Consider the following 13,849-nt stretch of genomic DNA (forward strand, 5'->3'; position numbering starts at 1 on the left):
TCCTTCATCTCTACTGTTGAGAAAAACTAGAGCCCAACCGAGAAGGAAGATAAATGTTGGCTGTCACCCTGTTCTAGGGTCAGGGAGGTAATAAGGCCTGGTGGGGAGTGTGGTAGACAAGAGAGCTTGTGCTCCATCCAAGGGGGCCACCACCACTCAGCTGCCTTGATTAGTGCCATGTGGGAGGGCAGGCCCATGGCTACCGGATCTTTTGCTACTCCAGAGAAACCAAGAAGTTGATGGTGTTTTGCTTTGCTTTTTATGTGAAGTCTTCCAGTTTCAAAATGCCATCCATTAATCAAAAAGGACAGTGTGTCTGATGCAAATAAAGCCCAGTTGTGAGTGGGGAATGGTACCTAGTCTCTGGTAGGGTTAGGAGGTGTGTATGTAGAAGATTGAGTCTTCACCTCCCCCACTGACTTTATACCCTGAGCAGGTCTGCCATGAACAGTTGAGCAGGTTGGTGCCTGCACAAGAACATCTAAGTGAGTGAGTGAGTATACTCTGCTCATTAGGCCCAGAGGCAGCACTGGGCCCAGAGGCAGCAGGTCCAAGCCCCATTCTCCAGGTCTGTGTCTTGGCCATGAGTTGCAGGCATTCCAACGCCCCATCTGTGGTATGGGCCAACAGTGGTGTTAAGTCTCACGAGGCCATCGTGAAGATGGGATGTGAGTAGAACTTTGAGAAAGTTCCTTGTAACCTAGGCATGTAACTCAAAGGGATTGCTGCAGAACCACCGGGGGGTGGGGAGAGGTCCCTGGACCCTCTGTCCTCAGGACACTTTTTGTTACTGAAACAAGAGGCAAAGCAAGTTAAGGGGCAGGCAGACAGACATAAAGATCTTTACCAATGAGTTCAGGCTTCTTGTTAGAGAGAATCTGGTAGAAAATGTGGTAGCCCCTCTCAGCGGCTTGCTGTGAGATAACACGAGATTTCTCTAAGAGATCTGGAAAGGAAGATGCAAACATGTCCATAAATACAGTCCCATTCTGTCTGGAGTGCGGCGTGCCATGGCCAATGGGCTCCCCTCTCCATACAGCTCCACGCCATAGCCAGTCTGGGGGCCATACCCTTTGCCCCGGACACAGCTTCTGGGAGCCTGACTGCCCACGGAGGGGAGCCCTGGAGCAGGGCCAGTCCCCCGGGCATGAGACAACACTGGACTCCACACACTGTGTAGCTGGTCCCGCCCCAGAAGAACCCTCCAAAGCGGGCCAAACTCACAGCTCTCGATGTCAGCTCCAGCCAGCTTGCCTGTCGTTCCGAAGTGGATTCGGATGAACTTGCCCTGAGCAGGGAGGAGAGGGTCGTGAGGGAGGATGCAGGTAGTTCTAGAGCAACACAGTCCCTCATTGGCAGCCCCCATGAATTCCAAGGGCGCTCGTTGTTTGGACCGTAACTGGGCCAGATGTCACCGTACGTGGAGCCGCGGACTACCCATGCAGAGGGGTAGAGAAGATGGACAGGGCTTAGAGCAAAGTTTAGGTTCCGTGGGGTAGCTCCATTTGTGGACATTTGTGGGGAGAGGAGCACTGGCAGGAGGGGCTGGGACCACTGGGAAGTCTGCTCAGAGGCAGACATGGTGGGAATTTGGCCAGAGGGTGTAGGGGGCACACTCCTGAGTCTCTCTACTGAGACACTGCCTCCCTCTCCCTGACCTTTGCTAGAAGCACTGGTAAATTCTCCCAGAAATAGGTGTCTCTGTGTCTCCATCTCTGCTGCTCCTGGCCCCTCTGCCCCTCACCTCTGTTTCTCACCGGCTTTCCCTTCCTCCTTGCCCAGCTCTGTTTACCTAGGCTCCCTGCCAGCCCACTGGCTCAGACAATGAGGGACCTGAGCAGAAGACTGGGAATCAGGAGGGAAGCCCGGGCATTTGTCCTCCCTGGACAGCCCTCAGGTAGTGGGAAGGTGGAGCTCCCACGAGAGGGCTGAGCTAGCTCCAGAATCCACCAGGGCCCTGGGGAACAGCACGTTTCCTGCATCCCTCCCAACAGGGAGGAGGTGGAGGGGAGGGATGGGGGGAGTTGTCTGCAGCTTCCAGCCGATGTGAATCTCTGGCTCCCCCGTCTGACTTCTCAGCCTCTCCATCACCGTGTTACCAAGTCTCTGCTTTCAAGCCCCTGGGTTTAAATACTGACGTGGGCTCTGTTTGATATAGACCCCGACAGATAAGACCTTAAAAATCTCTGGAAAGGAGATGCTGTGACTCACCTCATTCCATTTGCGTGTTTAAATCGGCCCCAATTTCCTTACCTGGAACGTGGTGATGACACCCCCCCACCCCCCCCACCGCCCGCTGTCGTTGCTGCTGCTCACACTTACAAAGCGAGAGGAGTTGTTGTTTCTGATGGTCTTGGCATTCCCGAAAGCCTCCAGCACAGGGTTTGCCTGGATGATTTGATCCTCCAGGGACCCCTAATCCAGAGAGAAACACAAGGTTGGGTGCTGCCTGGGGATTCAGGGCTTTCAAAGGACTGTGGCTTTTGAGCCAGGAGCCAGGAGGGGAAGGACCTTGGGAGGCCTGGAAATCAGGGCAGGAAGGAACCCGGGAAGAGGGCCACCACCTGATGACTGTCCCTCTGCGGCCCTGACATGGGAGGGGCACCTGGCAGATGACAGGCCTTGCTTCTTGGCTCTTGTTCCGTGCTTTGCTATTGCTGGAGAGACTCCTGAGTGAGCTGAGAACCCTTTCCTAGGCATCCCTGATCTTCCTCACAAACTCTCCTCTGCTTTGTGGGCTTTTATAGATGCCACTGGCCCAGCTATTGCTCCTTGTGCCCCCGGGCTGCCAGGGTCTGCGGAAGCAGCTGAAGGAGGAGCTGGTGTTCTCCTTTCTCCCCTGCCAAGCACCAGCGATTCTGCCATCTGCCCTTCTGGGGACGGACGTGACCTGGGGCAGTAGAATACATCCTGTAGGAGGACCCCCACGTCTGTGGCCCCCTTCTCCTTATGTGGTTTCACCCTTCTCCTCAAGCCTGTCTACTCCTCTGTAAAATGGCCCAAACCCACGGGACAGCTGCGAGGGTCACATGGGCTCTGCTGTGTGTGCCTTCCCGTGTGCGCCCTCCTGTGTGTGCCTTCCCGTGTGTGCCCCCCTGTGTGTGCCTTCCCGTGTGCGCCCTCCTGTGTGTGCCCACCTGTGTGTGCCCCCCTGTGTGTGCCTTCCCGTGTGTGCCCTCCTGTGTGTGCCTTCCCGTGTGTGCCCACCTGTGTGTGCCCTCCCGTGTGTGCCTGAAGACAGACAGGGTGGGCTGGGGTGATAGACTGAATGTGCCCATCAGCCCTACCTTTCCATCTGAGGACTGTTTGCCAGTTCCTCCGACGTTGGCAAAGTACTGGATGACCTTCTTCGTGTTCTCAGTCTTGCCAGCACCAGATTCTCCACTGCAAGTGGAAAATAGGAGCAGACTAGTGAAACACGAAGAGGGGATTGGCCACAGAGAAGCAAAGCAATAAAAGGTGCAGGCTGAGTGTGGCCATGATTTATCCCTCAGCCGGGACGGGGACAGACAGTTGGGGGGTGGGGTTGAGGACACAGAACCCCCCCACCCGCCCCGCTCAGTTTCACAAGTGCAGCCTCGATGTCCTGCTAAGCCCATTCACAGCCTGCAGATTTCCATACAAAGTCCCACCAATTAATTCTAAGAAGGCTTAATTACATGTGTAAGACACAAACCTAATTATATGTATATAGACAGAGACAGAAGGGACACTTACGTGATTAGCATAGACTGATTTTCACGATCTGCAGGGAAGAAAACAGCAACAGGAAGATGTAATTAGGAAACACTTAGAAACTAGACATTTGACATCACCCTGGCCAATCAGTCTGCATCTCCCTGCATCTCACCCAGCTTGGAGGTGGGCTGCAGCAACCAGCAGAGGCCCAAACACCTGGGTCCTCTGGGGTCCACGGCCACATGTCTGCCGCTGCAGCATGCACCTTTGCAGAAGGGCCCAGAATTTACCATCCCCATCCTATATAGCTACCCAGTCATAAGCAACATAATAAAAATCATTTCATGGGCCACCATGCCATACAGCAGAGATCATACAGGGAATGGTTAAGTGTTGACTTGAATCCTGGGCAAGTTACTTAGCCTGGTATCCCGCGTTTCTGTGAAGCTCAGATGAGATGCGGCGTGAGGTAGGGCTGGTACTTAGCCCTCACTGAGCCCCGGTACCCAGCGTTATCATCACATGCTGCTGCTTCTTAGCACGTAGCAGACAACTTCAATGGGTGGTATGGAGTCAGGGTTGGGACTGGGTAGCGCGTGGTTCTAAAGCGTTTGGAGTCGATGGCAAAAAGAGTTTTTGTGGCCCACCCCGAGACCCCCAGCAGGCCTCACCGCACTCACTCATGAGCATGTCGTGGTAGGCGTTGTCAGAGATGGAGAAGAGGTGTGGTGGCATCTCCGTACGCTTTTTGCCTTTGTACATGTTGGCCACACGGGCTCCGTAGATGGGCAGCCACTTGTAGGGGTTGACTGTCACACAGAACAAGCCCGAGTAGGTCTGGTGGGAGGTGAGGAAGACAGTTAGCTGGCCTTTCCTCCTGGTGCCCTCTTCCCTCCAAGCCCTAGCCTGCCCTAGAGCGGCCTGGCTGGAGGGCGCCGCCAGCCTGGAGACATACAGTGGCCTCCCCTCCAGGAGGCAAAATCTGTATCTGAGCGTCTAGTCAGCGAGCAAAACAATCCTTTGCTTTCATCTATACATTTGTCTCATTTTCCTTTGGTTTAATTATTTGCATAGATAACACAGTCACCGTATGGGCAAATACTCGGGGGAAAAAGTCCCCCCAGCTGCTCGGTGCCCGCCTCCCCCCCCCGCCATGGTTTTTGCTCCATATACATACAAATCCAGGCATGCTTTCTTATCCACCCCCCTTCTTGTTTTTAAAGCAAAAAGATAGCTTTCTATAATACTGTTCTATATCTTGCCTTTTCCGTTTAATCTATCTGGGAGATTTTCCATGAGTTCACAGAGAGACTTCTGGGGTGTTTTAACAGCTGCAAAGCCCTCCCTGTGTGGGCACAATCCCTCCTGGTGGGCAGCTGGGTTTGATCTACTTTTAAGAAGGGGCACCGACTTCTCTTTTCATCACAAGGCAATTTTGTAAGGAAATCGTCCCATTGAAAAGAAAAAAAGAATCGGAAAAGCCAATGAGGTAGGAGAAGAAATTATCTGAGGGGGAATAAGGGAGGGTAGAAAATGGCCACGTCTGTGGGTCCCCATCCATAAGTGCCAGACTGTCCTCCTCCTTGCTGGACGTTCACACCCACCTGATACCCCTGTCCCCCACACCGTGCCTCTTTTCAGTTCAACTTTAAAACCTTCCGCTTTGGCCCAAATGGGAATAAACGCCTCCCCACCCTGCCCCAGCTTCTTCTTAGCATAGCTGCCATATACAAATTGAGTTTTTAAAAGTAATCATATTAAATAGAAAGTGATCCAAAGAAAGAAAGAAAGAGAAAGGAAGATGACATAGAGCCCACTTAAGGAGTTGAGAGTATGACACACAGTGTATCACCCTGGGACTCCTGCCACTGAGTCACTCTTTCCCACCAGTCCTATCTGAGGGGGGGGGGGGCGGGGTGGACAGCGGATGGATGGATGGATGGTTGGACGGACGGGGCTGACATCTAACAGGGCCATATGAAGTCAGCAGGGGGAAAATGATGTCTTGATGGGAGAGTTTCCAGGGGTGTGGTGGGGAGGAAGGCTTCCAGATGACAACCTCAGCAAGAGGTGTTATCAGCTGCCTGTGGAGGTGGCACCGTCACTGAGACATTGAAGGCTTAGAGTGGAAGTTCTAACGTGTCAGAAACATGGTCCCTGTGCCCTTGTCTGAGCCATACCATGTGATGGTTGCTGGGAAGGTAGAGTAGCAGCTGTACCCTTCCCATCAGGAGAGGGGTTCAGAAGATCTGCAGCCACCCCTCATCCCCACCGCCAGCCCTGGGCACTCACGTAGATCCTCATGTTGGTGTAGCGTTGGCGCAGATTGTTCAGGACGCTGGCCTCATTCAAGAAAGTCATGTCCGCCATGTCATTGGCTTGATAGAATTTCGGGGGGTTCATCTGCTGGACATCATCCTTCTTCACAGTGACAGTCTGGGTGGGGGAGTGTCAAGACACAACAGGAATTAGGAAATAGTACAGTCAACAGCCATATCAACCTCTGGCACAAGGTACCACATGCTCTCTGATATCTTGGAAGGAGCTGGAGTCAGGTGACCAGTCGGCCCAACTCCTGGTCCAGCCATGTCCCACTGTGTAGGCTGGGCTGAGGAGGGACTCCAAGGCCATCTGAGTCCTGACTGCCTCCCCTCTGAAGTAGGGATGACAGCAGCTTCCTTGGCTGGCTGCTGGGCGAACTATATTACCTTAAGCGGGATCCCATAAAACACCTTATAAGCTATCATATTCCATCCCTACATTCAGAGCACCTCTGGGCCCTGCTTCTCTTCCTGCCAAGTCCATTCTGATAGCTGAGCAGAACTTGCTCTTCAATCTCAGGGACACTTTGCAGAGATGTGACTCTTGGCTCTCTGCCTTGAGAATTGGTGGTAGTTTCTAAATAGCAGTGAATTTTTCATTGAAAAAAAAATGCGGGGGGCGCCTGGGTGGCTCAGTTGGTTGAGAGTCTGACTTTTTTTTTTTTAAGATTGTATTTATTTGAGAGAAAGAGAGCACGAGTGGGAGGAGGGGTAGAGGGAGAGGGTGAAGCAGACTCCCCACTGGGTGCCAAGCCTGACACGGGGCTCCCTCCCAGGACCCTGAGATTATGACCTGAGCCGAAGTCAGACGCTTAACCAACTGAACCACCCAGGTGCCCTTGAGGTCCGACTCTTGATTTCAGCTCTGGTCATGATCTTGGGGTCGTGGGATCAAGTCCCCCGTTGGGTTCTGTGCTCAGCATGGAGTCTACTTGTCTCTCTCCCTCTACACCTCCCCCTGCTCTTTCTCTAACTCTAAAATAAATAAGGGGTTGCCTGAGTGGCTCTGTCAGTATAACAATAATAAAATATATATAATATAATAATAAAATTAAGTAAATAAAATCTTAAAAAAAGACATTTCCCTGCTCCCCCCAAGCCACCTTGAAGAATAAAATTGAAAGCAAGCAAGCAAGCAAGCAAACAAGACAATAATAATAATAATAATAATAATAATACAATGAGTACTGAGCAGTAAATGTGTCAGGGTGAAAGTAGCACAGGGTTAGGAGTCTGGAGCGCCTGTGCACGGCAGGCAAACCTCATCCCCCCTCGGCGCCCCCCTCCAATTTCTTCATCTGTAAATGAAAACTAGCACCAGCTCTTAAGTTCCAGCATCTGGGACCAAAGCTCAGGACATGTGATCCAGAAAACAAACGTCTTTGAGCTGCCTGCAGCCTGAGATGTGAGGCTTGAACACATGCTGGGATTTCTGGGACTTTTAATAATTTATGAGTTCACTAGGCAGATAATTTGAAACCTTGACAGTTCTGGAAAATCTACCCACTAATGGTCACCACACCCCTGGTAAATCAAGCTGGGTTTTATTCAGAGTCCATTTCCTGGAGTTCCCAGATCTCTGGGCCTCGCCCTCAGGCAAACCTTCTCTCTTGGCTCAGGCAGAGGACAGGGCCCTTTGCCTTTTATCTTAGAATTCTGTCAGGTGAGTCAGTCTTTCTGTCCCAAACCGGTGGTGCTCACAGAAGTTACGTGCTGTCCTTAACGTGTATCCAAACCAGGGCCCTGGGGCTCCACGATCTCATACATTACTCCTTATAACACTGCGGTGCTCTGCCCTTCTGAAAAGTAGGTTCTCTGGAGAAGTAAACCTGACTTTCGTGTTCCAACCCCCTGGAACCCAGGGATAGCCTCATCTCCCTGCTGCCACTCCCCTTGAAGTGAAGCAAGGCACAAAGCTCAACTCAGCAGTTGCAGCTTCTGATCCCAGAAGGTCTCTGGCCTCTTGTCTTCCTGACATTGACCGAGGATGGCCTCACACTCCTGCTGCTTGGCCCACCACGGGGAGATGGTGTGGTGACGTGGGGGCACGTGGGCGTTTGAGCCCAATACAGCTAGGTTTGAATATGAGCTCATCATTTACTGTCTTTGTGACCACGGGCAAGTTACCTAGTGCCTCCCTGATCCTTTACAGAATAGGAACTCCTAAAATCCTACTACATAAGATTATGGAAAGATTAAACAAAACATCCAGCGCCTTACCAGGAGTCTGCCGCAGTGTAGCGGTTTAATGAACCAAACTTACTACCCCCTCTCTCAAGTCACCCTCACAGTCAGACACAGTGTAGACCAGTGGAGAGAGTGGTGTGCTGGTAAACCAGCTATATGGGGGAGGGGGGAATCCCTGATTTATAACATTTGCCAAGGTATCAAGCTGCCAAAAGTTTAACACTTGGCTGCAAAGACCCTGGTTGTTTAGCGTTGGGTGTTGGGTCCTTGCAAGCCAGTTCGAGCCAGCTCCAGCACGCTGCCACCGTGCAGCAAGGGGCTCTGAGCCTCCATCTGTGGGCGTGCAGGTGGAGAGCTCCCCAGGTCAGCCAGGGTGTTCTGGGCCCTGCCTCACAGTCCTCGTGCTGTTGTGGGCACACAGTGCAACTGCTGACATCTGGGATGCTCACTGTCACGCCACATGAAAGCTCTTGGGGACTTTAAAGATAAGTAACTCCCACGACAATCTCGTGCACATGTGTGCTATTTCAGAGCATACAGAGTACTTCCGTGTGTCCTACCATGTTGGAATCTCTACTGGGAGGGAGTCAAAGCTCAGAGAGGGCAAGTGTCTTGCCCAGGGCCACAGTTTGAATGCAGCCAAATCTGAACTTGAACCCAGCACACAGGACTCAGAGGCATCAGCTCCCCTCACCATCCTGCCTCTTGAGGGTGGCCAGCAGAGCCTGGGTGTCTGCCACTCCCTACGCTCAGTTTCATCCTGGAGATTATTCCCCACTCACCTGGTTGTTGATTGTCTTCACGGTGACCTGCTCACCCTGTTCAGACTGGATCTCCCCAGCGATGAAGCCCTCTTTCTCGTCTTTGACCCAGCAGGACTTCTTGATGTCATAGGGCTTGTTCATGGCTTCGATCCTCTCCTTTTCCGGAGGTGCCAGGAAGGGCATCGGGTCCACATCGTCTCCGCATTCTCCTTTGTATCCACCAGGCATCGCGGCTTGGTTGACGGAGGAGCAGGAAGGAACCAAGGGCGGGAACCAGGGCTTCCCTGGGTGCTGTAGGGAAGAGCAAGGCCGGTTTGCCAAGACTGATGGGTAGTCCCGGGACAAATGCTGAGAGGGAGAGGGGGTGGCTTCTCTCATGTCACTTTGGGTGTCTTGGTGCCATTACGTCTTAAAAATCAAGAATTAGAAACAAGGTAACAGCTCCTCAGAGTTGTGTACCCACTCCCACCAACCGCAAAACACTTTTGCTTCTGCCCTCTCGTATGCCCCTACACTGAGGCTGTGAGGTAGGGATCAGGAAACTCATTTTATGGAGGAGAAGATGAGAGCCTGGGGCAGTTAAAGCAAGGATTTTCACCATGAAATTGGGACAGGAAAACAATTACTACTTGGTTTTCTCTTTCCCTTAAGGTTGGAACAGAGGCCACAAGACCCAGTAGCACACCAGTAACACAGTTTCTATTGGGTTAGTCCCCAACAGAAACCACAGCTAGTCTCCTTTCATTTTTGCACGGTTGCAGAAATCTCAAGATATTATTTACCCTCATCTCAACTTTGAAATCACGGTCTTATTAGATCCTCAGTTAGCTGTTATTTAAATCTACTCACGAAGAAGTAGACTTTTAACTACTATATCACGGGTTAACTTTTAAATATTTTGGTAACTACATTTTAATACAATTGGTTTCCTTTGTAACCCTATGCAGTTTTTGTTTTGTCTTGTTTTGTTTTTTTAATGCATTTAAAAACGCTAATCTGAGCTGAGGTCTACGGGCTTTGCCAGATGCTAAGGAAGTGCTTGGTCCAGAATAATTGCCCGGATTCAGTGATTACCTCTCTTAAGATGAGGTTAGCCTGGGGTCAAGCCTGGGCCTCTCGGTCTCCAAATCCAGACAATTTCACCAAACCACCAGGAAGAAGAACTGGGGACTCATGGTAGCAAAGAGAGAAGTCAGGGGCATCCCAGTTTGTTTTGGGGTGAAGAACCTTCTCAAAAGTTTGGGGAGGGTGTGGTTGTGAGCCTCTTTGTCAGCAATGCTGTTCTGGAGGCCGAGTATTTAGAGCCTCCAGCTCTAAATAAGCCAGCTGGGGATGGAGGGTCTCAGACTGTGCCTCCCAGAATTCCTGCTGCCCCGAGCTATCCTCAGGAGGGCTCCAGCTTTTCCTGTCAAGGGCTCTGGTGTTTCCAGAAGACGCTGACCCAGGACAGGCAAGATGTGTCAGCAAAGCCAGACACTTTCTCCTGGTCTTATCTCTCTGTGGGGTCCATCTCTCTGTGGGTTCCCCAACCCCAAAGCTGGTCTATTTCACAGGAAATGAGAACGAGAGGAAAGGGGTGGGCGTCCTGTGCCATCTGGTGATGCCTGTGTTCCCATTGGACAAAATGAACGTTTTAAATGCAGGTAGTAAAATGCATAGGATCACCAAGGAAACAAATGGTATTAAAATATAATTAACAAGGGCGCCTGGGTGGCTCAGATGGTTAAGCATCTGCCTTTGGCTCAGGTCATGATCCCAGGGTCCTGGGATCGAGTCCCGCATCAGGCTCCCTGCTCCTTGGGATCCTGCTTCTCCCTCTGCTTCTTTCTCTCTCTCTCTCCCCCTCTCTCTCTCCCTCTGTCTCTCATGAATAAATAAATAAAATCTTTAAAAAAAATAAAATAAAATATAATTAACAAAATGGTAAATAAGCCTGTGTGATACAGTGATACGCGTACTTCTTCACTAATGCATTAAATGACACGATCTGACCTCGGGTCTAACAACCCAACATCGTTCTGAAGCCATGATGGGAACTGCCAATCTTTCAAACTCTCTGCCACATGGTCCAGTGATATGAAAATCACGGTGGTTTCCATTGCTGACAAAGTCACAGGTGTTGGGGACCGTGATTGGTTGCCTGTGTTATAAAGGGGAGGGAATGATACATTTCTGTTAAAGGATGGAATTGTTTCCCCACTGAAGACCCCGGAACCTAGGGCGAGAACCCTGCCTAACTCATCCTGAGTCCTTCCCTCGGGGAGCACTGCGCTAGGAGTTCTTGGTGTCCTGAGAGCTTCCAGCAGTCCATCCAGCACCCAGGAGACTTGGCTCTCCCTCGACTCTGCCAAAAGTCACCTTGGGCAGCGCTGAGGCTGCGTTGGGCCTCCCCACTCCTGGAAGAGCGGATTGCTCAACATAAACTTCCTTTTGTCATTGGCTCAGTTGCATTGTCTTTTTGCTGCTTCATTTTCCTGCGTCTGTTTAACACAGATGGAAGTCACCAGGGAAATGAGACCAAAATCCACATGAAAAAGAAATGCAAGTATCAGCAAAGTCAGATTAAAATGCATTAGACTTGTCTTTAAAACAAAGCAACTGCTCGTGTCTGAGGGCTAGGTACCTTTTTAAATTGTTCTAATGTGGGAGGAAAGGCCAGAAATTCTCCTTTGCTTAGTCCAGTTAGGCTGCTTCTGTGTTTTGTTTTGTTTTGTTTTGTTTTTATGATGGTTTTGCCAGGAACCATAAGCTGAGGTGTCATTGCTATTGTCCTGGCCTGGGGGCCTGGGGCACAGACCCCTGGGACCAGGCGCTGCACCCCAGGGCTGTACAGGCCTCTGACACCAGGTCCCACCCCTCTCAGGGGCCACAGCCCCTTGCTCAGTAGTGAGCCCTCCTCCCAGGCCCCCCTACATATTCAATCTACTCCTGTCCCTCCAGACAACAGCTCTCTCCAGGCATCTTTGATAACTAAGACCCACTTTGTCTTTCTTTTTTTATTAAAAAAAATTTTTTTAAGTTTATTGTTTTCAGTAATTTGTACACCCAACATGTGGCTCGAACTCCCAACCTTGAGATCAAGAGTTACGCGCTCTTCCAACTAAACCAGCCAGATACCACTCAGACCCCGTTTTTAAAATCATAAACCACAAAACATAGAAAACATTCAGCTCAAGGGATGCAAAAGCTGCAAGCGTCCTGGGTGTGAGGTGGGGCAGGGGAGCAGAGATGCACTACGGTGTGGGAAGGGCACCGCCGGGATTGAGCTCTGGGTGAACCCAGCACCTCCCCCCCTGCCCCGACCCCCTCCGGCCAACCAGGGAAGGCGAGTGGTGCAGTGAAGTGGGGCTGATCCGGGTTCGAATCCCAACTGCTCCTGTCTCACTGTGGAAGGCAGCACAAGCTCCAGCAGCTGCCTCCTCACCTGCAGGTCCAGTTCCCTTGGAGCACTGAACGATATGCTCCCTCTGCAGCCCCTGGGGCAGGCAGGTGCTCAAGAAATGCTCACCTCCTGCTCCCCCTTGCTAATCTCCCATCACTACACCCACTTTCCTCAGGTGGCTCCTCCAGAGCACCCACCTCCCTGTTTCCCATCTCCCCCGGCAGGCCCTATGGTACCCACCTGAGACCACACTGGAAGAGACTGGGTGCCCAGCCGAGGCTGGCCATTCCCTTTTATACCTGCCCAACAGGTCTGAACCAGCAAAACCTCAAAAAAGAAAAGAACTCCTCAGGGCTCTGGTGGCTCAGCTGGCTTCACCTTCCAGAGTTTGACTGGATGCTCCCAGGTCCCTCAGGGGGGATCAGTGAATGCTATAATTTTAGGACATTCTCTTTCCTCCCATTACCCTTGTGGGGAAACTGATGACCTCAGCCCGGGGGTGCAAGCTGTGGGCAGAAATAGAACAGCAGGCTAATGAGTTTTCTGCTTAAAGCTAGGACTCTGCCCATGGAGGGGGCTGACTCTCAAGGAGGAAGACCCGAATTGACTCATCCAAAGCATTTGGCATGGATGAGCCCAGATAACCAACTGGTCGATGACTTCGTCCGCCTGGAAGGCCAGTGTGAGCTTGGACTTCACTCATTTGATCACGGCCACGGGCCCCCTCCAGCCCACCATGGCCAGTGGAGGCATCATGATGCAGTGCCAGCTTTGAGTCTTAAAGCCCTGCCTCCAATTCCTCCACGGATTCCCACACATTCTGTGACCTTGCACAAGTCCTTGCCCTCGCTGGGCTTGCCTTTCCCATCTGTACCCTTCTTGAGCTCAGAGATGTCCTCTGGGTCTGAAAGGACAAGCTGCCAGCAGGACCTTCTTCCTAGCTCTGCCTTCACCCTTATCTCCACCCCTCCCACTGTTTTTGTTTTTTTTTTAACTGAGACAAATTAACATAAAATTAACCACTGTAAGTGAGTGACTCAATGGCATTTAGTACGTGCGCAGTGTTGTGCAATCACCATCCCTACCTAGTTTCAAAATGTCGTCAGCCCAAAAGGAAACCTGGTACCCTTTATTTTTTTTTTTAAGATTTTATTTATTTTTGAGAGAGAGAGAGAGCACGTAAGAGAGAGCAAGCGTGCTCATGAGTGGGCGGGGGAGGGGCAGAGGGAGAAGCAGGCTCCCCGCTGAGCAGGGAGCCAAACACGGGACTCGATTCCAGGACCCTGTGATCATGACCTGAGCCCAAGGCAGACGCTTAACTGAGTGAGACACCCAGGCGCCCAACCTGGTGCCGTTTAAACAGCTTCTCCTGAGCCTGGGCAACCACCAATCTGCTTTCTATCTTTATGGTTTTATCTCTTCTAAGTATTTTGTATGAATGGAATTGTATGACATGTCACCTTTTTGTGCCTAGCTTCTTTCATTTAGCATCATGTTTTCAAAGTTCATTCAAGTTC

The 13,849-nt window shown here is 51.3% G+C and overlaps 1 protein-coding gene across 1 annotated transcript in view; it reads right to left on the reverse strand.

Moving 5' to 3' along the window:
* Positions 1-9,178, reverse strand: part of MYH16 (myosin heavy chain 16) — a 59,496-nt gene extending 50,318 nt beyond the window's left edge. Inside the window, exons 1-8 of the mRNA XM_073886258.1 lie at positions 8,969-9,178; positions 5,971-6,114; positions 4,359-4,515; positions 3,718-3,745; positions 3,288-3,384; positions 2,323-2,415; positions 1,225-1,288; positions 848-946 (exon numbers count right to left, since the gene is read on the reverse strand). Of these exons, the coding sequence (XP_073742359.1) occupies positions 848-946; positions 1,225-1,288; positions 2,323-2,415; positions 3,288-3,384; positions 3,718-3,745; positions 4,359-4,515; positions 5,971-6,114; positions 8,969-9,178 (892 nt within the window). The remainder of the gene's footprint in view (positions 1-847; positions 947-1,224; positions 1,289-2,322; positions 2,416-3,287; positions 3,385-3,717; positions 3,746-4,358; positions 4,516-5,970; positions 6,115-8,968) is intronic.
* Positions 9,179-13,849: the final 4,671 nt, after the last annotated feature.

The sequence above is a fragment of the Callorhinus ursinus genome, unplaced genomic scaffold (genome assembly GCF_003265705.2).
Source record: "Callorhinus ursinus isolate GAN/ISIS: 27379988/994484 unplaced genomic scaffold, GSC_fseal_2.0 scaffold70, whole genome shotgun sequence".
Classification (NCBI taxonomy): Eukaryota; Metazoa; Chordata; class Mammalia; order Carnivora; family Otariidae; genus Callorhinus; species Callorhinus ursinus.